Here is a 24,461-nt window from a genome sequence, read left to right as displayed (position 1 = left end):
TCTTTTAGCCAATCACATTTATTGTGTCCATATGGCGGCAAGGAAGACACTTTTAGACACTTGACTGAACCTTCGCTACCTTCACTACCGCTGATTGAAGCGTAAAATACAATCTGTATTGAAATGGCTGATTTAACAGAAGAATTAGAGGATGAGAGTAGTGAAGAAGGCGAATCAATGACTGCAGCAGAAGTGTTACAAAAACTTGAAGAGGTAAGTCGACTTTAAGTCTCTCTTTCTCGGTCTCTCCCTCATCTTCTCTCTCTCGCATTACATAAGACAAACATAACTTTTACACAAGTATGCACATGCATTTAACACACGTCAGACACAAATCACTTATTTAAGGCAGCTGTGATGAAAACAACTGGTGGCGTGGAATGGAAAGCACAAGTAATACTAACTGTTCCTGGAGTTATGTACCAATTAAATGGTTTTGTTGTTGAGCTTGTGCCTTTAGATCACTCATTAAGTGACCCTGTACTAGATCTCTATGTGTTATTTTTTATGATTAAGTTGATAATACTGATTTTGGGTGACCCATACTGAAGCCTTCAAACTTAATTTTTTATTTCAGGCGTGGCTGAACGAAAAATTTTCACCAGATTTGTTGGAAATCAAAAATGACATAGTGGACTGCATGTTGGAACAGATTAAAGAAATGGAAGAAAATATAAGAAGAGCCAAAAAAGGAGATTTTAGGGTTGGCATACACAAAATGGAAGTAAGTATTTTTTAAAGAAGAAATTAAGTGGACCCTAATATATATGTATTTCAGGATGTTAAAGCAAAGTGACTTATTTACAACTTGCTAACAAACAGTGATCAAAGTTAACTTAAGTATTTAATGTGAACTTTCTTGTCAGTGTTTTTATAATCCCTTTCCTCAGTAAGGAAGAATGATTGAAATAAACATCTTTTCCAACATATGACCAGTAGTTTTATAAAAATTAAATTTGAATGGCATCAGATCTTGTAATTTGTATATTTTTCTTTTTGTTCTTTCCAGATAGATAGGATACGGTTCTTTATCAGTAGTTATCTAAGAACAAGATTACAAAAGGTATCATCATTTTATCATTTATTTTCTCTATGCTTGCATTTTAAATTATTTGTCTTCAAATATGGTGTTTTACTTCACTTTCGCTGCCCTTTGCCTCTTTCTCACATTAAGAGTCAAATAAAAAATCTACTTTGGTTGTAATGTTTGTCTTCACTATAAACTTGTTATCAGCTTGCACTTTTTTATCTTTGGTCTATTGCATTATTGCATTGATAAAAAGATTTTATATAATAGGAGCTTGCTACCGTTAATTCCCGTAAAGGAAAATATATCTAGGCTCTTGCTTCCCAGAATTTTGTGGAAGAAATATACAAAAGCAATAAAACTGTAGCCATAGTTGACATGATTATGTCAAAACCAATTTACAGCCTAATGTGGAAATTGAAATCTTTTTTTTTTTTCTAGATTGAAAAATACACAGCACATGTTTTAGAACAGGAAAAAGCTAGAGGGAGTGATGAGACACCACAGATGTCACCTGATGAATATACTTTTGCAAAGGAGTAAGATAATTTGATGCCTTTCTATGAGTGCTTATCATTTCTGAAGATTCAAGAATAGGAACACTAGTTTCCATAGTTGAGAAAACAAAGTCTTATTTTGTCATAAAACATGTTCAAGTTTTGCTTTCATATTTATATATACTCAGACACGTATTACTTACCTATAAAATTGCTTTTTGTTTATTTTTGTTTATTTGAATGTCATAAATCATTTTCAACTAAACAATTAAAACAATTTATCTTTTCAGATACTCAGAAAATATGGAAAATCACTTCAAAGTATTAGCACTGCGACACATGCCACCAAATTTACAAGCTCTAGATCCTAAACATACAGGTACAAATGTAGCAGAAAAGCAAATGAGACTTCAAGAAATACAATACACTAGATCTTTGTATTGCAGATGAATTTTATAGAATTAATCATATGATAATGTAATGATATTTTCTTGTTAATCTGGTCATCTGAGGATGGGTTAGCTGATTTTCATTTTATTTACTGTCTGATATACATTCTTTTGGGTAATAGATAGTGTTCAGTGACTAAATTAATTAAAATTTACACATATGTCATCTTACGGGTGACATCATAATGGTGATTTTGGGGTAAAAACTGAAAAATCAGTTTTTCAAATTTCTCTTTTACCTGAGCACCCACAATCACCGTTTCAACGCTGTAATCAAAATCTGTAATTAGGAGCTTATAACTCCTTAACAAAAGCATTTTAAACAAAATGACAGCACAGGATTGTAGCCTTTACACTCTGGCCAATTTTAGTGGTAAAATCTTGTTCAGGGATGAATAAACGCCCTATACCGATTGCTATCTCACCTCAAAATAGCCGATATTTTATATTTTCGAGTGTTTTTTTATTGTTTTAGATCAGCACAAAGAAAGGTGTTTTATTTAATAATTTTCGGTATCTGGATGATAATAAAAGGTTACAATATCCTTAAACAGTCCTGTCTATACAAATTTATTGTTATAACTATAAATGTTCATTCCTTAAAGATGCAAGAAATAAATGTCTTCCTGAATTGATTACTGAACCATCTGATGCAAATATGAGTGCAATTTCTGATCATAAAGATAAGTGGAAGTTGAGATTTATATTACTTGTATAAATTTGTTTATTTGCTAGTTAAATATTTCAATTTATTTTAGTAATGCGACCCAACTTGGATAGCTATGTGTTTTTACGAGTAAATGAAGATACAGCTGGTGTCCTTGTTGAAGAAGAAACTGCAGAGGCAGGGTGAGTACAGTTGCTGAGGATACAAAGCATGTTGTCTTGAAATATATTTGCTTATTGATAATAGTAATGCATTTCACCAGTCTGCATGTTAGGCAGCATTTCCAAGCAAGCTGTGATGACTAAAGTAGTGCACGCTTTCTCTGTTTAGCTTTTCATTGTAGAAAGCTAATTTATTCACAATGCTGCGTTTTGTTATTTATGTAACATCTGTAACATAAGACTGACCCTTTTTTTTTTTTTTTTTTGCTAGAATATTATAATCTTGCTTTAGATAACTAGTACTAATTTTATCCATTACTCAACTAGGTAACAAAAATGCCGTATCTGGTGTTGCTAAAAATGAGTGCTTTAACATTGGTTATTTATATGACATTTATTGATTGATATTATATTTTATACCATTTGTACCCTTACTGCAAAAAGTATTTTCGATTCACTTTGAATTTGCTAGGCCTTATTTGGTGAAAAGGCTGATGGAAATTGGCATAATGGGTTTATTTTTACTAAAGTTATTGAACATTTACAGCATTTTCAACCCTATTGTCTAATATCCTCTCTAACACAATCCATTTCTGATACAACCACATCCAGTGTTGATAAATTTGATGAATTTTGCTATGAGTTGTTATGTTTCAGTATTAAGTCAATACTTTATTTTATTTTGTAATTGGTTATTGGAAATAATTTTGTAATAATGTGACTTGTTTTAATGACAGTATCTCTAATAAACAGTGAGCATTTCATCTCAGCAAAATTTTGAGGCATAGTAGTTTTGTCATATCATTTGATTTCTTAAAATATAAAGGTAAAGGAAAATATTATGTTTTAGAAACAGTGAAAGAGGTCTTCATGTTCTATTTAAATTGTTTGTATTTATTTTGTGTTGAATGCTTGTAACCTTTTTATCAGATTATGAAACTATTACTCCTGCTAAAAATTGGATTTACTCAAATTGAGCTGTTCATTTAGCTGAAGCCAATTCCAGAAGATGGTGTTTAAAGCCCTTTTGGGGACTTTTTAGTTTGGAATTCTTAATTGATGGATCACAAAAAAATAGTTTAATACACTGGGAAAATGTATAATTTTTATTTTTATTGCTTAATTGTAGTATACATTCTCTTTAAGATCTCTAGAATTTTAATTTAACCAAAGTCACTTGTAAATTAGTTATTCATTTATTTTCTCTCAAATATACCTGTGTTTAGCCTGAGTGTTGGATCTGATACAATCCAGCTTCTTCACTTTGAAATTTCTACGTATGCCTGCAAAAAAAAACTGCTTTTTTATGGAGATTTGAAAATGCAAAACATGGTGTATATCAAACCTGAAACACAGGTAGTCGTGTCTAAACTTCTTGATAAAATGAAACCCTTGATGTTTATTTGATTGATGAGGTAAACACTGAACCATGACCAACCAGACAGTAGATAAAACAGGAAGCTTGAGTGTGACTTGGATTTTAATGAGATTTCAAATATCCTGAGCTCCTTGGCACAGTTGTTACCAGAGTAATCAAAGGCGTGAAGAAAGTAACATAATGTAGAAACTATTTCCTGTAAAGTATTATCTCTGACTGTATCACGGACAGATTATTGGCAGGCATGACAATTACATGTTTGAAACAATGTGCTCTTATGTATGGTGTCCAATTGCACATTTTAAAGAAAACACTAGATACAGGGTTTGTGATGGTTTTTAATTTTATTCATATCATTGCTTAAGGTTTGTTGGACAGTTTAAAGATGAGGCCAAATTTCTTACACTAATGTGGTTTCTAGGATTAACCTGATGTGAGGTCTTTTGGTTTTTAACTCATGCTTGGTTTGACATGATATTCAACAGATTATGAAAAAGAGGTTTTGATGGTGTTCTTGGTATATACTGGACATTGGAGATAACAGAAAGATATAAATGCTTCCAGTCTGGTTGTGAAATAAGCCTTAATATATGTGCACGTTGATGGATGTAGCCTCCCACCTTTTTTAAAATTAATATTATAAATCCAGTCCACATATCTTCTAGGAAAGGGAGAAAAGACAGAGGTCCACCTTGCTTTTTATGTACTTTTTTTTTCTTTTTTCGTAATTAAATATCTGTTTAAAAGCAGATTAACATTTCAGAATTTAACATTTCTTCCTTTTTAATAATAATAATAATAATAATAATAATAATAATAATAATTTATTTTTCTATGGCGCATTCCATTAAAAATCTCAATGCGCCTTACAACATTCACTTAAAAGAGCTAAATAACACAATACTAATATAAGAACACATTACAATTTTAAAGGACTAAGAACTAATTTAAAGAACCAATTATTCATATTCTAAAATGATAAGAACCTAAAGTGACAACATTTAAAATTAATCATAAAATTACAGTACACCTTATTAAAAACTAAAATTAACTATATGATAGCTACTGATAGGCTATTCTAAAAATATGAGTTTTCAAAAGCTTTTTAAAAGTATCTATGTCACCTGCTGCTCGTATTTCAGAGGGTAAAGTGTTCCAAACTTTGGGTGCATATATCATAAATGCCCTTTCACCGTAAAATTTACCAGCTTTTTTCTCTAAGACACTGTGTTCTAAAAGTAAATGACTAAAAGTTGAAGACCTGGTAACTCTTCCATGCTGATGTTGCTTCATAAGTTCTGAGATATAAAGTGGTTTATTCTCAGTGACTGCTTTAAAAATGACACATAAAATTTTAAATAAAATTCTCTCTCTTACTGGAAGCCAGTGAAGTTCCATCAAAACAGGTGTTATATGCTCTCGGCTATTCCATCCCATTTTAGTTACCAGCCTAGCTGCAGAATTTTGAATTAATTGAAGTTTGTTCAGATGATTTTTGCCTAAACCATATAAGAGACTGTTGCAATAATCAAGCTTAGAAGTAATGAAAGCATGGACTAGTTTTTCAGTTGAAGTTTTGTCCAGTAAGTCACGTATCTTACTAATTCGCCAAAGTGAGTATGATGCCGATTTGCAAATTTCAGAGATCCGTCTATCCATAGTTGCATACTGATCAAAGGTGACACCTAAATCTTTCACATAGCTAGATGGATTGATGTTGACACCACCGATACAAATATCAGATTTCATTGCATTTCCCCTGTCTGACTTAGACCTTGATGTAAACCATATTAGTTCAGTTTTTCCATCATTTAGTGCTAGCATGTTTGTTTTCATCCAATTTCGGATCTCAACTAGACAAGTTTCTATTGAGGTGATAGCCATGGAGCGATTACTTTCACTTGTGACATAAATTTGAGTGTCATCAGCAAAAATGACAGTGTTGAGACCATGTTTAACTATAATGTCTTCTACTGGTAGCATATACAATGAAAAGAGCAATGGACCTAGCACAGACCCCTGAGGGACACCATACTCTAAAATAGTGGGCTCTGATAGCAACGACTCAATTGACACCTTTTGTGTTCGATCTTTTAGATATGAGGTTAACCAATTAAGTGCTAAATCTTTTACTCCAAATCGGTACTGTAGTCTGTGCAGAAGTATGTTGTGGTCAATGGTGTCGAATGCAGCAGACAGATCTAAAAGGACTAAAATAACATCTTTTTGTTTGTCTAAAGAAAGCATGATGTCATTATGAACCCTTAGGAGAGCTGTTTCTGTGCTATGTCCTTCTCTATAAGCTGATTGAAACTTGCCATATAGACTGTTTTGAGCTAGATAGTTATTCAGTTGTATACATGCCATTTTCTCAAGAAACTTCCCTAAGAAGGGCAAGTTTGATATTGGTCGATAATTTTTTGATATCAGAGATTTACCAAACTGTGCATCTTTCAAAATAAATCATACTATTCTTACAGAAGTTTGTAAAAATGGCATGAATTGACAAAGTTCAGTAAGGATTTACATATTATATTTTATGTATGTTTTTATTTTGCAATTTTTAGCTTTGCTTTTAAGAAGAAGTTGAATTTTGTTTTCAACTCAACAAGGTTTTAAAGCCCTAAAGCTCCTGTGACTTTAATTCATTTGCACCCATCCTTTGTAATCATGGAAGAGATAGTACTGGCTTGTTCATGTAAAACCAGTTCCATTGTAAGCTGTGATACATCATACACCATTGCTTTGTGAACTTAATCAAATTGAAATGTAGGGTCTTAAATGACCCCTGTCACCTGGGTTACCCAGGCATAGAATGGAAACTTGTTTTTTTTTTTACATGAAGACAGATGCTTTAAGGGTGTTGTCATTTATCTTGTTACAGTGCTCTTGCTACTGTGAATACATCTCAAGTGATGTCTAGGCTAGGACTGTTTTAACTTAAACTAGTCATTCTTGTAGTTTTTTTTTTTTTTTTTTTGCCTTCAAATGTTATGCAACCCAGTGCCTAAGTTGTCAGCAACGTGCAGGTTTACCAAAATTATTTTAAAAATGTATTTTACATTTTGAAAATACAGATAACATGAGAAGACACATTAAGTTTAAAAAAAAACTGACAGTGAGTAGGTGGGAGGATTGACATAAGGTCCCTGGCCTGATACCGTTTCAGTTGTCAACATTTATGTTCTTAAAGTTTCTAAAAAACAGCTCAAATTAATGTTTTTTGCTATGGCAATACTGGCTCTAACTCATCTCAGCAGCTAAAACTTGGGTCATGACCTCCCTTTTTCTGCGATGATTGTTGGTTTTTGTTGTCATTTCATGTCTTTGATTAAGTTGGTGAAAAGTGAAAATGTCTAATATTTACATAGAAATTGTGTTTATGGATTGACTCAGGAAATCATAGATATTGGTACTCTAAAGTAATGCCTCTTTATTATACTTCATTTAATTGAAGTTACAAAAAAGTTGAATAAACTTTATTATTATAGAAAAAAAAACTTTTTTTATTATCTTTTAAAACTATGTTTAATTTTTCGTTGCTCTTCCAACCATTAGTTTCATCATTTGTTCTTCTCAAGTCTCATCATTGGCCTTTTGCTTTTACTTCTTAAGTAGGAACTTATTTTTTGCTTAATCAACATATCATTCAAACATTCCATTTTAGATACTAATAAACCTCTTTTTTTTTGGGGGGGGGGGTATTTTCCAACCTAATATTTTACTATTTTCATCAGCTTAAATAATTTTCTTACATTTAAGTTACTGACAGGCACTCCAGAAGAGGATGAAATATTTATCCAGTGACATTATATTTGTTCTGTTTACAATTTCAGGGAAGAGGTGATAGATTTGGAAAAGGGAGATCAGTTGATCGTAAGGTACAGACCAGTAGCAACACTAGTGGAATCTGGAGCAGTTGGACTCATTTGAAGTGACTTGTGGTTTTTATAGATTTGCAACAAACCGATCTTTCAAATATGATCAGCAGTATTTTCAAGGAAAGTGATTTCCTGATCTTTAAAGACAAACAAGAATTGAAAATGCTTTTATTCATCTGATTAAATTTTATTCACTTCAAATGTTTAAGAAGGTGTAGATTGTGATATTGAAGAGGATATATATTGGATAATAAAGATTTGCTTGTTCAAAAAAGCAGATGCATATGATAAGCAAATAATATCCATTAAAAACATTAAGACTTTGCAAGTTTCTAAATATTTCAACAGATTAATATTTATAGTGATCAAACATTGCTCTGAAATTTTTATCACTGTATTTAATAAAAGAAATCTGAAAATGTTTTCTTGTCTCAGTGTGATTAAACTAAACCATGACACCACACAAAAGTTATCACATTGATGTTACCTTATGCTTCATTTTGATAGTTATCCAGAACAATTTCAAATTTCTATCCATTATAATACATTTTTCATATGCAAATAGGGAACCCCCACCCTGAGCTTCAGAGATAACTTGACACTAACCTCTTCACTATAGCCTATCTTCGTCGTGTAACTTGACATGATGAAGATAGGCTATAGTGAAGAGGTTGGTGTCAAGTTATCTCTGAAGCTCAGGGTGGGAACCCCTCACATTGGTTTACAAAATTATTGGCCTTGAAAAAGGTTATCAGACTGTAAACCAGTCCTCCAAAAAAGCAAGCATGTCTGACTTTATCTCAAGTTTGCCAGTAAATGTCATTTGCAAATAAAGTTGAGGCTGCGGCACCTGAGGTTACCTCTCTAAAAACATTATCCCAACACCCACGTCTCAGGGCCTATGGGGAAAATTGGGGATTTAAAAGGGAACTGATGGTCTGAAACAGAACAGAACTAGAGCATATGATAAGTGTTTTTTGGTCAAATTTGAATAGAAAATATCCAAAAAGTACAGCAGGTCAGCACTATAAAAGTGTCATGAAAACCAATGGCCAGTAAACACCTCAAAATCATATTTTCTCTCAAAACATTTTAGTATAAATTGATTTTTATAATATATTGAGAATTTAAAACAATTTGAGTAGGTGATTCAGGATTTTAATTAAGGAGTCAGCTTTGCAAATGCATTGCTTCATTTATTTCAAACAACCGTCTTTATCCTAATAGTAGGCCACTGTAATACAAAATTCAATCCTCTAGCATGTGACTTGATGATATCATCAATTCAATAATGCTATTAAATAAAGTGATTGCAGGTGGTGCAAAGATTCTAAAAACTGCTGTATCTGAGATACTTTATAGAGTCTGTACTGTACCTAAAAACTGTAGTCTCCCAGGTGTCTTAAAATACTATATGAGTAGTACGATAAGTTTTCAAACTTTGGGCACCCTAAATTTTTCTGGAAAACTGATACGACAATAATTTCCTACTCTCTACAGGAGTCACAGAGATATTTTTTCAGTAGATATTCACAGATATTTCTCTGGCCATTCTGTATACATTTTTGTACCGTCCAGCAAGATTTTTTTGTAAAACAAATAATGTCATTATTCAGCTGGCATTTGGTGGACAGTAAGCTTTTTTTTCCAAATATGGCATTCCATTCAAACAGTACAATGTTAGTGGTTTCTAGTGGTATCTCCATATATGTAAAAAAAAAAAAAAGATGACATAAGCTGAAAGATAAAATCTATCTAATAAATGTTTCTGACATGCAAATTTAATGTCTCTCTCTGGCAATTGATTGTGTTCAGCATGTGATGATTAAACTAGCAATGATGCTCTGTCCACAGTTAGATCAGATAAATTTATTATTTTACAAATTTCTACTGTGTTCTTAAATATTCTCGGTGACCATTAAAAATGATAATGGGCTCCTTGGCGTCTGCCTGCATAATACAATACAATCCAAAACTAATTTCATTCAGGGTTTCCATCGAATTTTACATCTGAACTGCCGTGACCAGATTGATAATAGTAATTCTTCAAAAGATAAAAGGTAAAACCATTACGAAAGATAAAAACTATTACGAAAGCTAAAACTATCACGCTGGCGACTTCATTAGTAGTGATGTACAATTTAATCATTCATCTTATTATCGAGATCTGTGCGCAAGGCTCTAACAAAAGTTTATCAGATCAGTATTAATGTTACAGTTTATCAGCTGTCTGGCCTTGACGGGGCATAAACATATCAGTCGTTACAGATGCTTACTTTTTACGACGGCATACTTGCGTCATAACAGTGCTCGGTTATGCCGTAGAGTATGCCCTAGACGTTGGTGCCGCATGATAAGTGCGTGTACTCGTGGGTCTTCAGTCTTCTTATTGCCTGTTTTTGTAAACATATTCTGTCTGCACACACCACTTCAGAGTAGTGATTTTTTTTTCAAGTGTGTGGCAGGATAAGCAAAAATGTTAATTTTAATAACGTTTCAAGAACGATTCCCAATGTCAAATAGGTGTTGTTGTTTTTTAATCAAACGCGTTTTTGAGATCGTCTTAATACCATACCCTTTAGTTGTTTACAGTCAATTAAGGCTGAACTTGCTCTTCATGCTTCTCACCTTCACGAGGTAAAAAAAGCCTACCTGCAAGAATCCATTCATTCTTGATACCAGCAGCAGGGGTTGATTTTTATTTTTAGCCTAATCTCAGGTCACAACAGTCTTCGGTTATCATTAGAAGAAGGCTCAGTTTACCCCAGACGCGTTTATTATTATTTTTTTAATTGTTATTATAAAACTTTCACGGTCATGTAATCATGTGTCAGTTTCTTATCTCAGTGGTAAATCAATATCATATTAATGGGCCCCTTGTATAAAATCGAGACACCCTGAATAATAATAATTCCATACTGTTTATTGGGCATTCAAAGTTTTGTAAAGTTCCAGACACCGCCACCTTCACTGTTGGGACATTTTTTTCCTGCTGGACAGCAGACTCAGTCATACAGCACATATACCTGTACGTTGTAGCTCCTGAACAAACAAACTTTTTAGTAAGCTAATTAAAAGAGAGTTCTTAAAAAACTCTTTCACGCTTGAGTAATACTGCTCAAGTTTGTGCACATTGTTATTCGGCGTTTGGCAATACCTGTATGTATTTTTGTCGTATGCTAGATCTACGTGAAACAAAGGAAAAATGGTTGCATCATAGGTTGCCGAACAAAACATCACGGTTGAACATCAATTCCTCTCGAATAGATTTAGAGAGTATATTTAAACTACACCATATTACCAGGGAGGCTGAGTTAAAACGGGCATACATGTCAAGGCCGGCATCATGCATGTGAATGCTGATGTCAGGGGCTTTTCTCACGCATGACCTTCACTGTGTGCATCTGATGTAAACACCATTAGCTAACTGAGCGACTGAGCCACTTGAGCATCGTGAACATTTTGCTATGAAGGATTGACGTTGCAGCCTCTACACTGTCTATAAGCAGGCTACATCTATCAGGGGATTTGTATTCGGTTAAGGTGAGTATTAAGACTTAAAGTTAGGGAAGAAAGTGCGATTAGAGACTCTACATGTAGAAATGTTAACCGGAATTCTGGTAGAAACGCCGATTTGCCGGTTCTAGAATAGATTCTTACAGGCTTTTCTACTGGTTGCAGGTGTCGGTGAGATTTGCCAGCATTTAAATACTCAATACAGTAGATTTGGTAGTAAACGTACCCTTAACAAACGCATAAACACAGAAGGGTTGGGGGAAATGCACACCTACAGATCGGGTTTGTGAGATAAAGGAAATTATTGTATAAGCATCAAGATGTACTTGTAAGGTCTGCGATATTTCCAATATCTTCTCTTTTGTCTTTATTTTATCTGTTTTAATGAAAAGGGAAAATCCACTATGTTGAGAAGTTTATCGTATTTGTAAGCAAAATTTATCGTATGTTTGGGATTGGTTTCCTTGTCGATTTTATTCAAAACTCATTTCCAGTTACCATTGGGTACAATTAACAGGTGAGGTACGTTTGTTACATTGATAGCTGCCCTCCCCCATTTTCTCCACCCCCCCCCTTTTCAACCCCTGACAGGCCAGTAGGGGGCCTATAGACAGACGCTTGCGGCTTTGCTTAGTACTTGTGCCTTAGTATAGACAATAGACGGAGACGCTTGAGTACGTGTGGCGGCGATAGAATCACGCGTGATTCTGTTCACGTGAAGTTCATTTTGGTTTCGTTGAGGTTTCTGAAATTTTATGTCAATATGTAGGCTATTATCCAGTCTTTGTAAATGTATTGTTTGCCATGCCAAGCTCACAATCCTCTTCTGCCATTTAGCATGTAGGCCGTCTACCGTATGTTGAGGCAGACGAGACATGTTTATTTTACTGAGGCCAACACCAAATAAAAAGGGAGTGCTTGACTGGCATGATCAGTGACGCTCCCTCCACCCCCCCCCCCCCCCAACTTCCACCCAGTGTACTTAAGATGTGCACATTTATATCATAGTATAAATATATGACACCTCTGCCGAAAGGTTGGCAGTCGCAGACGAACATAGGTCAGTAATTGTTCAATAAACATGCGGCCATCAGGTTGAATGTTCTTTTAGTTGTCTCGTGAAGCCATGCACGTGAGTCGGCGATTGGTTCACACGTGACCCAGTTCTTGTAAAGTTCATATAAGGTTCTCTAAGTCATTTTGATTGGATGAACTTTTGTCTTGTCGCCCTATGATTGGTTGGCGTTTGTTGTTCACGTGCGGGAAGTACACTAATGACCTTGTGCTTTCGTTCCATTTCACTCGTACGTGATAATGGCGTGAAACTAGCTCTAAAGGAGATAGCTTTACTCGAGGGTAGTCATTGGGGACTGTACTCAATATGAAGATGAGCTAGGTGAGTTATTCGAGCATTTGATATCAAGATGCTAGAATTTTGTGGTTGATATAGGTGAAGGTGAAATGCCTTTATATGGTCACGTTTTCGAAAGAAAAAAATTAAGGACTCGGACTGAAAAAATATGCAGTCTCAAATATTTTAGTTTCTCTTTACATTTAAATAATAGATGGTTCATGAGCGTTAGTTTAAACAACATTCCAAATTAAACTAGCTATATTCCCTGTTACAACTAACGAATGCCAGATATAGATCTACGGTATGTAACAGCCAGCAAACGGAAACGACCAATATCATTTATTGATTAGTAGTCATTCTAGTCGTCGTGATCGCAACTTATGTTATAATTTACATTATGAATCGCATTTCACAACAAAAATGTAATAGTATAATCAGTAATTATCAAAACAAGTATCCCGATGGTGCACTTCGTTGTTTTTTTGTTTTTTTTAATTATTCAGTAAGAGTTTTTACAACTACCGGGATGCATGTAAGACTACCGGCAAATGCTCAAAACACGGAAACAAAAATCCACATGCTTTTGTGTACACAAAGCTCAATATGTTTTCAATATATCATATAAATTACTGATTAGAGTATTACATTTATAAAGCTACCTCATTAAAACCGTTCATCTGATCCAACATTGTGTTTGTGTAGTTGTCTTAGATCGCATTCACAACGAGTTGAGCCTGGCTTTACAAATCCTGGAACTAAATATGGCAGACGTACATGAAAGATAAACCGCCTAATCTGATAATAGTCTCTTCGTCTCTCACACGCCTCCCCACGCGTCGTCCCTGCAGGGGAACAGTTATTAAATCTCGGCTCCATTCGCAATGCAGAAGCTACCTGAGAAATATTAAGTGCGCATGCTCACCAATTAAACTCGAGATGAAGAAAGCATGGTGGCTGGAGGCGATTGAAGGAAAAAAGCTATTATCTTTTAAAACAGAGGCGAAAAAAGAATGAATTGACCCGTAGAGCAACAATGAATCGGCTATCTACGGAGATAATGTCACCAGAGATATTCAGGGTCCTGGGAGATACCCTACTTAATTAATGCACGTGATATTTTACTTTGGAGTAGGCCTACCAACGCAAATGAATGGCTTTTCACATCCGTCTTATGCTGTTGTGAAAAATTATCGTCGGTTAATTTCTTTATTGGAAGGGGGGGTGTTTTCACGATTTAGATCCCTATGAATTTGCGCACTTAATATTTCTCAGGTAGCCTCCGCATGGGGAATGGAGCCGAGATTTAATGACTGTACCCCCGCAGGGACTACGTGTGGGGAGGCGTGTGAGAGGCGGAGAGACTATTAAAAGATTAGGCGGTTTTTCTTTCATGTACGTCCGCCATATTTAGTTCTAGGATTTGTAAAGCCTGGCTCAACTCGTTGTGAATGCGATCTTAATGTCTTAATTGTTCCTTGATTGTCAAGAATCCAACTTTTCTCTGATATTTGACTATATATTGCCTATGCCTGCTGCTTTAGTCACCAGGCAGTTATATATATAACCTTTTTTTAAATTTTGTTTTACAGTGAATCGATGTTGGCTGTAGGAGTTCCACACCTTGGAACTGAAAGATCAGACATGCCAGTAGATCTGTCGTCATATCTGCTGGCTTCAAGTCCCCCAGTGTTTGATTTCTATGAATACCCAAGAGATGATTTACTGCAGCAGCTAAGAGACAGTTGCAAACAATCCTTCAAACAGAGAGAATATGAATCTTTCGACCTGCTGCAGTCATGTGTGGACACTGATGATCAGCAAGATGTCTTCAGAGGAGAGACAACCCCAGAAGACAAATCCCCAGTGACAGATGCTCCTCATTCTCTTTTGATACTGTCAAAAAATAATAGACCCAAGAAAAGGGTAACATTCGCTGATTACAATGGGCTTGCCCTTTCAACAGTTAAGATAATGACAGAGCCTTCAGATCAACCTCCTAAACTTCCACAGTCTATATTGGAAGCAGTCACAGAAGGAGTGAAAGCATCAGCCACAAGTGATGCACCATTGGAAATCAAGTTTCCTCAACCAGCAGCTGACTATATGAAGTTCAGAGATAAAATACAGAATAATTTTGTGTCACTGGAAAATGTTATTGTAAAGGAGTATCATGTTTATGGTACAGTGAAAGTAAAAAATGTGTCCTTTGAAAAAAAGGTTTTTGCTCGCTTTACTCATGACTCTTGGGGCAAATATGATGACATACCAGCAGAGTATTTGCCTCTGGGTGCAGGGGAATCGTCGCAATATTCCTCTATAGATACATTCTCATTTGAGTTTGATGTGCCTGCTACTTTTGACCCATCTAAGAGAATTGAGTTTGCTATATGCTATGAAGAAAATGGCATTCAACATTGGGACAGCAATGATGGGCAGAATTACGGAATTGCTAAAGCAAACTGCAATTCGGGACATGTGTCAGATACTCCAAAGTATGTTCAGACTGTCACAGACCTCCCAGGTGTGAAATCTTGGGCAGATATCTCCTCATGGAAATATGTGGATACATCTGTACCATATTGGTAGTAATCCGGTTATAATTGTTGAATGTTTTTGAAATTTTCTGATTTGAGGCAGCTCCTCTGCAACATATTACAACACTGAACATGTGTTTGGTTTGGGTGGCATTTAAAATCTTTGCCATTTTATACATTTAAACAATGTTTCTTTTTAACAATATAGAGTAGTCCATATTATGAGTGCTTTGGCACCAGTATACACTAGCCATATTTTTGAAACTTGGGTAATGTTAAGAAATGGTATAATAAAAAGTGCTATTGTACCACTTGATTTGACAGCCTCACATTGTTCATTTCGGTGCAAACCCAAATGCTCACTATTTTCATGGGTTTGCCATTTTACAGTACAACTGAGGTGTTGATCAGGTCTGTGGAACACTACAAATTTGCATCATTTTCTTTATACAAGTAGGATGGATCCAGGACTAGACTATGTCACACTGTACAGTCTTAGGTTATTCTCATATGGCAGCAATATTTAAGTAAATGCTTTCACAGTGATGGTGGTATTTCAGAGGTCTGTTATCCAAGTGATATAGCAAAAACTGGTTTTTACCTCTTGCACTTAATTATAACCAATAAACATCTCTAGAAACGGGGAAAAGAACTACCGTCCATGAAGTTGAATGCTACAGTCTCTTTGATGATAAAGATGATTGTCAGCCAGATAATGAACCCAGACCACATGTTTGCGGTTACATAAATTTATGCAGAATGTGAATTGCCTCAGCTCGTAGAATATTGCACCTTTTCACTGTTTATGATTCCTTGAGTCATCCACACCTGTATTCATTATTTTATGCACATCATTGCCTTTTTTTAACAAGGAGGTGCAAGTTGCTGCAGAGTTGGAATTTAATCAATTCATATGGAGATTGATGGCATCAATCAACCACTTTTACAGGTATGGTTGTATTGCCACATAAATATACAGGGTTAGTGTTTTCAGTAATATGAATTTCCATTGAGCACTGTATATAGCTGCTTTGAAGAAAATTGGCTGATAATTCGTACTTCAAAGTGAAATTCTACAAAGACATCTTATGTATAATGGTTTTGTGAAATATCCCTATGTTCATGTTTTGTTATCATTTCCATCTTTTTAATGTGGCATATGATGCTGAGCTTAAATTACGTAGACAAATGAATACCTTTTTTTACTGGAGAAACAGAGCTAAATCCAATAACACAGCATGCAAATGTTATTTACATGTGCATCAACGTTAAATTGTAAGATAGTGCATTTATAAATGAAAAAAATCTGAAGTGTAATCTGTGTAGGCTGTGCTTAAATTTGTGCAATTGTAAAAAAATGGACAGTATTATTATCTAATAATAAATTGGAATATTATATTTAAAATATTTGTTTTGCAGATTGATTATATTTGAAGTTGATACAACCTAAAAGTACATATTTGAATTTAGGTAATCTTGTTTTACTCGGTCCTACATGATACTGCTGCACAAAAAGGTATTCGCCTGCCCTAACTAAGAGAGGGTGCTATTCTTGTGCTTGTTTACCTGACCTTCACTTGAGCAACCTTGAATCCCTCGGCTTAAATTAACCTGGCAGACATTCTTTATACATGTCATATAGTTATTTAAAGATTAATGCACTGACACATTATCAAATTCACTTGATAAATAAGCATTATGTCGCCAATCAGTGTGTGTACTTAAAAGTTTAATTGTGTGCTTTACTTCAAGAAGGGGGGGGGGGGGGGCACCCTATCTGAAAGTAGTTGAGGAGGTAGGTGAGCCTTGACATTTTCTCTTTTTGTTACGTAGTTACGTACTTAATAAAAAAAAGAAGTGCATTCAAAAATATATATTGCACCGAAGAACTTAATACCTTGGCTTTTTTTCGTCCCAGATGTTCCCGTAAAATATGGACCAGGTGCTGAGATACTGCTTGTTTTGGTGTGCATTAAAATATTTATCGGAATGCTCGCAACATGTACGTTTGTTCTACCATCCACTATAACATTGAATTACCTAGTATTATTTTACGTTGTAAAGGTCAATGGCACACTGTTGATGGTTTTAGATTGTACTCTGGCTTTCTTGATGCGATCAGTTTCATTACATTGCTGCGTAAAGAAGCAAGATCTTTTTTCTCTTCAGTCAGAAAATTTAGATAAAATTTTGATACCGTTAGAAAAGATCTGTACTCTCAGAAAAGGATGATGTTAAATATATCTGCCAGACATTACTCATGTCGTGTGTTGGAACCCACCAGCAGTAGCAGGTGATTCATGCCATCAGCAAACAGCAGCACTGCGTGCTATGCAATGTTAATGGCTTCAACAAGGGACCCGATAATGAGTAATAATCTGTTGACTAAGGTCATTTTTTTATATTCTTCAAAAATAGTTTTTGTTTTGATACATGGAATTTCTTTTAATTTGCCTAAGCTTCTCATGGCATGGTCACAAAAGTGTCGAAAGTGTCGTCGTGCTTACAGTTGCTGGCCGTTTGCGAGGTTGCAGCTGGTCAACTGAGGACAGAGCTTGTCATATTACTTAATCTAGTTCGTTGATTAAATTTATATCTTCATGGCTATTATCAACCTCAAACAATCTCCATGCTGTCACCATCTATTGGCTACCGTAGTTTTATATCTTAAATGAACATTTTCCAGAAGTCATGAAAATGGTACTGATGCTGCGTGTTGCGATAAATTCACTTTAAAAGTTTACATAAACAGATTAAGAGATCCAAAGGTGAATTAAAGACAAAAAATGTAGTTCCGATACAACTGATGATATACATATAATCCATTCGCTTTAATTTGCACGTCTACTTGTTCGGCCTAGTCGCACAAGCTCGCAGGTAAGCGAGATCACATACGGTCAACTCACTCACGGTCAACTGAGGACAGAGGCAACCATATTACTCAATCTGTATGACGTAAGACTAGCCTGGATATTTTCACCTCAAATAACCTATGCCCTGTTACTGTACTGTACAAGACGTATAAGATTCCAGATCCTGTGAAATAGATCAAAATAAAATAGAAGAAAAGGCTCTACAGAAGTTTTCATAATGGATAAGGTCGCGTGTAGCGGTAAATCCATATGAATTATAAAATTCATGAAGAATTCCAGACATGAGCGAGGGACCATTACAAAAGTACTTAACCACCGTCACAATTGATTATTCATACATCAGAGAAGTGTTTCATAAACCATAGGCTGTACGGGGTTTTCACAACAAAAGGTCATTTATCTCGAGAAATGAAAGCGTTTTTTCATACGGATTATTGCTCGACCTGTCCCTGAACATGGATTCGATGTATTCTAGACCATTTCTAATTTAATAATATAATTAGTTTTAAACGAATCATGATTCTTTAAACCATAACGAAATATTGACATCAGGTACTTTTGTTATAGAGGTATAATCTACTTTAAGGTATGGGTTCCGAGAGATAAGTAGCTTTGCAGAAAATTCAGAAATAATAAATATAATTTTGGGACCTTTACATATGCATATATGTTCATCTTTAACGTGTCTACCTGCTCCTCAACGCATAAAGCGTATTCAAGCTCCGGTCATACCCTCTACCAGGGCAGCAGGTTGGAGAAAATGTGCCATGGATTGGCCAGATATATATATATATATATATATATATATATATATATATATATATATATATATATATAATGAAAAATCAATCTGCGGCCCTGGTAGAGGGAACAATCATACATGCATAATAACTTCTCTTTCAAGTCTTTCAAGCTACCGGTTGTTGCCCAGGTTTTTAATGCATCTCTTCAAAGTGAAGAGAAGCATTACCGCTAAGGTCAACTGCACATATAAGCTACTTCACATTTGCACAATAAGTGCATTGAAAGTTTTTGACTTAGGAGGAGTGTAACCATTTCTTAAACTGGCTATGTTGACACCTACTTACGGGTGTGGCATACAGACATTAACCCCGTCTCTCATCTTTATTCTAAAGCTATCCTGGCTATCCAGGTCTAACCTGATAAAAGACACGTAGGTCTATCTATATCACGAAGGAACATCTATAGTAAAGGTATTAAGACTTGTTTGTCAAGGCGATGGCATCAATTACGACATCAAATACATACGAAGTTGTAGTGACTGTTAATGGACAAAAAGAAAGAAATATGAGACTCGTCCTTGTTGTATGTGTAACTGTCAATTGGATAAATTTGCAAATCAAGTTTAAGATAATTGGCTTGTACAACTTGACTGCAATTTATGCTTTCATCGATTTATGACGAAAAATATGCAGAATATTTCCAAGGCTTTCATAACCAACCATATTTATATTGCTTACTCGCGTGTTGTAAGTGAATACAATTGAATGATCTGATTCGTAGAGACTTTGTATAGTTCTTTGATAAAATTCGATATCAAATTATACAACTGTAATTAATGGAATCGACTGTCATTGCCACTGGACAAAAGATATTAATTTTCTTCAATCAAGAGAATTCAGTTTTTTTTCTGTTAGAAAATAACATGCCGGCGAGAATCCTTTCAGTGATTTCTCCGCAAACCACAGAATGCATTGTAACAGTTTTTAGGCATTCTGAGGGCCTTGGAGGTCAAAAGCCATTTTGGTCGGTAGAAGGTTCTCTTCGAATCAAAATACTTTCTGTATATGTTCTGTGAAACCACGTACCTGTAGGTTTCGCAGTAAAAAAGATCCACTTTTTTTCAGAAAAAGAAATCCGTTTGATAGCGCTTGTCACAGGAAAGCTCTGACGCAAAATGGAAAGTTTGGATTAGTTTTCACATGACCAGGCGTAATATTTATTTTGTCAATTTACAGTAAACTTAATTCGAAACGGACTTCTGCAACCTAAACATGATGGTAAACGAGGGCTGTCTCAAATACAGACTGCGAAGTCAGGAGATTTCAACTTACGTATTCAGTCGATGCAACACTGAGCAATGCGGTAAATTGCTTGAAATACATTAAGTACAACATCAGATACGAGATAAGCAAAACGACGACTGGTGTCACGTGCTTGTATAATGGCCACGGAACGTTTTAGATATACTACTGCAAATTGCCAACAAATTAAAGTGGAGATGTCACTATTTAACAATCGTTGGGCTCATCGTAACGTAAATAGCACTGAAAAAAACTTATCACGCTTATTTTTTACTAATTTGGTAGAAGATTCGAAAAAAATGGCATATTATTTGCGGTCGTTTATCCACAACCCAGCCAGAATCTACACAGTCTTCACGTATATCTGACTTGATCATCTATTTGTGCAGCAGCATTCAAAAAGGTGAAGCTCATCAGGCTCAGATGACTAATCAGCAATTCATGAAGACAACCATGCGTGTACTGACGTATACTGTAGCTAAAATATTAAAATAGCATGCAATGATTTTCCCTTCCAAAAATTGATCTTCAATTCGTAAAACAAAACGCCAAAGCTCTTTTTCAGCAGCTCTCCTCTCTTAACCTTTCACAACCTCACAGGACAAGATCATTAACATTCTTTACACCACATTTTATTCATCTCAGGTATGAATACATTACAGCAATGATTATGCAAACGTGACATCTGTGCAGCCTATAATGACATTTTAACACATGGCAATTTTATAAGAGGGCACCTCCTACCATTGAGCGGGCAGAAAATGTGCCAAAAGACACAAAAGAGGCCCTTTTCCCCCTCATAATTTTCCACATTTTTTGAGTGATTGCAGTTGGCATTTAGATCTTAAGTCTGTGTTAAATGAGAATGAGCAGGATCTTGCCTTTATGCATGTCACTGACCACCCATACATTGTACCATGCAGTAGCCACATGTGTACATTTAAGCTTTTCTTGTTTGCTTGTGTTTGTCATTTAATTGTACATGGAAGTAGCTAGGTAAACCACAGGACTACTTTACCCAAGCCTCAAAGTGGCCAAGGGAGGGGAACACCCATCCGAAAGGTATTAGGGCTGTTGAACCTATAAGAATGTCCTTTTAATGTGACCAACACAAAAAAATGTATGCTTTTGCATGTTATTATATACTTCTGGACTTTGTAAACGAAGCATGCAGCAAGAATGTCCAACTCCAAAAGCACTGCCTTTATAAAGAAAAATCTCTTCAGTTAGTCTTCGACCAGCTTTAGGACATTCTGGATCATGCTACCAATGCCATCATATATTTCATGGACTGCAGTTTCACACATATAGGCTGGGGTGGTGACAATCTTGTTTTTTGAATCCACATGTGCCTCTTACAAATAAGTTAAGGAATAAAACTTAAAAACTGATGGTTATAGATCTTACCTGCAAAATCTGGACTGGATTTTATTGGAATAGGTTTGGGAAAAGGTCGCTTATGATACAATGTATCACAATGTGTTAGTTGTGAAATAAACGGAGTATATGCACAACTTCATAGATGTGTTAGGCTCTAAAGACGATCTTATTCATCAATTTATCAGTTCATCAATTATCAAGTTCAACTATCAGGCAAATGAATAAATCTTATTAATCCACCCAGTACATAAAAATAAAACAATACAATAAACATTTTAAAAGGATATTGTAACCTGTTTACAAACATGCTTTCCTCCCATGCTGTTGATTGCTGCAGCTGTTCCAGCATATGGCCACTTCCCACCTTCCTCTTTATCTGAGCCCACTGTCACTTCGCAACCCTTCAAAATCTTGGCAGCCAGCACAGGGGCAATGCAGCATAATCTGAGGAGAGACATCAGGTTTCAAAAATTTCCCTTTCCTAGTCTTTATTACAGAAATTATTCAGCAAGCAGTGAATTCTTAAATATGCAAAGAGCCAATCTAATTTTTTGTGAAGTTTTTAAGTGATAAATTAGGAATTTTACACAAACTTACTGACTGATCAACACTAAAAAAAACTTACCCTATGGGTTTTTTTGAACTATGAAAATCTTTTAGAATATTTTCTACATCAGCCTGCACTGAACAATCTGCACCATTTACAGCAAAATCAGATCTAAAAAGGCAAGGGTGTATTAATTAAACCTTTTCTAAAAAAAAGATGCTTCTTATGGAAATTTAGAACTGAAATGTAAAACTGACAAGATTAACTGTTGCTGTGAACAGCCTTTAATGGAATGTAAACAAAAATTGGAAATTAATTACTACCATTATATACACATTTTTCAAAGTTATAAACAGTAACCATCCTTTTTTTGTTTAAAATGTTAAGGTACATTTTTCAAACACTGCATTTTAACTCTTTTTAGTTATACTCGTTTTAACTAGTTATATATGAATGATTAGTTAAAAGTTTTGAAAGGAGAGAAGTGTCAGAAAAATTGTTTTTCAGGTAACTAAACAAAATAAATCCATTGGAATAAGTTAGATATTTAAACTTGTAAGTAAGAATGCTTCCTCTCATTCCAGACGAGTACATTTTGTCATTTTGTAACGCACTAGACCAGGCGTCAAAGTAATAGAAAATATTTTCATTATTGTGTCCTTAAAACTCACAAATTCTTTGCAGCCCCAAATCCTCCAGGGAAAACAACGGCATCAAAATTCTCAGCTTGAAGATCTGATAGTTTTTCTATTTTACCACGAGCAATTCTGGCAGATTCAACCAAAACATTTCTGGAATCATAAAAAGTTAATCTCATAGAAAAAAACATATATCTGACAAACTAATTGATTTAAGCACTACCAATCTTTCTAGTAATTAAGCCTGCCAGGAAAACTTATGATGATTTTAAACATACTTTAGTTAACAGCTATAACATTCATAAAACAAATACCATATCTTTCTAGTTTAATCAATATTTTGTTTCAAAATAAACCCTTGAGATAATCTTTCACCTCTTTTGATCCATGGGTTCTCCTTTGGTGTGATCAACAACATGCATCTGTTCCATGTCTGGTGCAAACATAGCAACCTCAGCACCTCCACGGCTCAGATGTACTAAGCACCTAAAGTTACAACATTTTCAATGTACTAGTGCAAAGATTAAACAGAAAAAACTGTTTGGGCATTGAGTGCAATTACTACAGTAGTACTGGGAACAATACTAAAATCATGTGAAGAGCATTTAGAACATTCAGAATCTTCAGTTTCATTTTGGCAACTACTGAGTACATGTATGTTTAAAATGAAAGGCATACACCACTGATTAGACCTCATATGTAGCAACAAAATCAATTGATTTTCCTTGTCTCTATAACTCCATTATGAGAATGACTCAAAATCTAGAAACCTACCTGTACAACCAAAAAATGGGCTTGTGAATCTTAATTGTGTAAACTGCTTTGGACACCTTATAACTTGATGATTACACCTAAAGGACACTTGTTGGAATTTACGATAAAATAAGTTTTGTTTTACTATACATGTATAAACCTCTAACCTTCGTTGTGTCCCTGTACCTTTACGTGTTTAGGAATCTGTAACCATCACAGATGCAACATCCAAGGTCACCTTACTGTAGTTAAAACCTTACAAAACACCAGTAATTAGCACAGTGAAGCCTCAAAAGCAGTACCATCCAGTGACAAACAACGAACAAATCTTGCAACTTACGCTGAGGCCTCATGCACTTCACTTCCATCAAAAACACCACATCCAGACAAAACCTGCAAGTTAAGTAAGCAAATATCATCACAAGTAATCATGTTGGCTTCGTGATGGTTAAAGGCAAATTCAAATGACAATCAACACAAAAAATATTGGTACTTCATATAACGTTAATAAATGGCGCACTTCACATTACTGGGCATTTCTCGTGAAACTGAAGGTCATGTTTCTCAACTTACCACGGCTACTTTCTTATGAGCTACAATAGTTGTACTTATGCCGTGTTTAGACAAAACATGGTGATGAAGTGGTGTCGTGACACTGCGATAAAACCCCCTAAACCCGAGCATTTTGATGCTGTAATGTGTCCCGTCTCGTTGTTTGGGGAATCCCTCTAACGTTAGTAGTGGACCTAAATGAAAAGGAT

The 24,461-nt window shown here is 35.1% G+C and overlaps 3 protein-coding genes across 4 annotated transcripts; 2 read left to right on the top strand and 1 right to left on the bottom strand.

Annotated features, from left to right (window-relative positions):
- The first annotated feature begins 5 nt into the window (after positions 1 to 5).
- LOC106159755 (DNA replication complex GINS protein SLD5) lies at positions 6 to 8,483 on the top strand. The gene is made up of 7 exons (XM_013536157.2): positions 6 to 213; positions 578 to 724; positions 1,010 to 1,063; positions 1,469 to 1,566; positions 1,815 to 1,903; positions 2,732 to 2,822; positions 8,016 to 8,483. Exons 1-7 carry the CDS (start codon positions 124 to 126, stop codon positions 8,110 to 8,112), a joined length of 666 nt encoding a protein of 221 aa, XP_013391611.2. The 5' UTR covers positions 6 to 123; the 3' UTR covers positions 8,113 to 8,483.
- Positions 8,484 to 11,432: 2,949 nt separating this feature from the next.
- On the top strand, positions 11,433 to 16,869 carry LOC106159754 (protein phosphatase 1 regulatory subunit 3B). 2 transcript variants are annotated; one of them, XM_013536156.2, is made up of 2 exons: positions 11,433 to 11,603; positions 14,520 to 16,869. In XM_013536156.2, the coding sequence occupies exon 2, from the start codon at positions 14,527 to 14,529 to the stop codon at positions 15,514 to 15,516; it is 990 nt and encodes a 329-aa protein (XP_013391610.1). In that variant the 5' UTR covers positions 11,433 to 11,603; positions 14,520 to 14,526; the 3' UTR covers positions 15,517 to 16,869. The 2 variants fall into 2 exon arrangements, with proteins under 2 accessions (XP_013391610.1, XP_013391609.1); XM_013536155.2 differs by lacking the exon at positions 11,433 to 11,603 and adding an exon at positions 12,781 to 12,972.
- Positions 16,870 to 20,992: 4,123 nt separating this feature from the next.
- LOC106164517 (glutamine amidotransferase-like class 1 domain-containing protein 3, mitochondrial) lies at positions 20,993 to 24,456 on the bottom strand. Its single transcript, XM_087000739.1, has 7 exons — positions 24,274 to 24,456; positions 24,041 to 24,093; positions 23,323 to 23,433; positions 22,981 to 23,100; positions 22,388 to 22,480; positions 22,051 to 22,206; positions 20,993 to 21,738 (listed from the first exon to the last, which is right to left on the bottom strand). The coding sequence occupies exons 1-7, from the start codon at positions 24,382 to 24,384 to the stop codon at positions 21,609 to 21,611; spliced, it is 774 nt and encodes a 257-aa protein (XP_086856865.1). The 5' UTR covers positions 24,385 to 24,456; the 3' UTR covers positions 20,993 to 21,608.
- Between the last annotated feature and the right edge of the window lie 5 nt (positions 24,457 to 24,461).

This window comes from Lingula anatina, chromosome 1, assembly GCF_051362555.1.
Source record: "Lingula anatina isolate TDL-2025a chromosome 1, LinAna3.0, whole genome shotgun sequence".
NCBI lineage: Eukaryota > Metazoa > Brachiopoda > Lingulata > Lingulida > Lingulidae > Lingula > Lingula anatina.
The sequence above is the reverse complement of the archived record's forward strand: the minus strand, read 5'-3'. Positions and strand labels throughout refer to the sequence as shown.

Bases quoted from the DNA above. Each gene is read 5' to 3' on its own strand.
- LOC106159754 (XM_013536156.2), top strand. From the start codon at position 14,527: ATGTTGGCTGTAGGAGTTCCACACCTTGGAACTGAAAGATCAGACATG.
- LOC106159755 (XM_013536157.2), top strand. From the start codon at position 124: ATGGCTGATTTAACAGAAGAATTAGAGGATGAGAGTAGTGAAGAAGGC. The intron at 214-577 runs GTAAGTCGACTT...TTTTTATTTCAG, and splicing joins TGTTACAAAAACTTGAAGAG to GCGTGGCTGAACGAAAAATT. The intron at 1,064-1,468 runs GTATCATCATTT...TTTTTTTTCTAG, and splicing joins TAAGAACAAGATTACAAAAG to ATTGAAAAATACACAGCACA.
- LOC106164517 (XM_087000739.1), bottom strand. From the start codon at position 24,384: ATGCTCGGGTTTAGGGGGTTTTATCGCAGTGTCACGACACCACTTCAT. The intron at 23,434-24,040 runs GTAAGTTGCAAG...TTGTAACTTTAG, and splicing joins GAAGTGCATGAGGCCTCAGC to GTGCTTAGTACATCTGAGCC. The intron at 22,481-22,980 runs GTGAGTTTTAAG...TTGCCTTTTTAG, and splicing joins TTTGGGGCTGCAAAGAATTT to ATCTGATTTTGCTGTAAATG.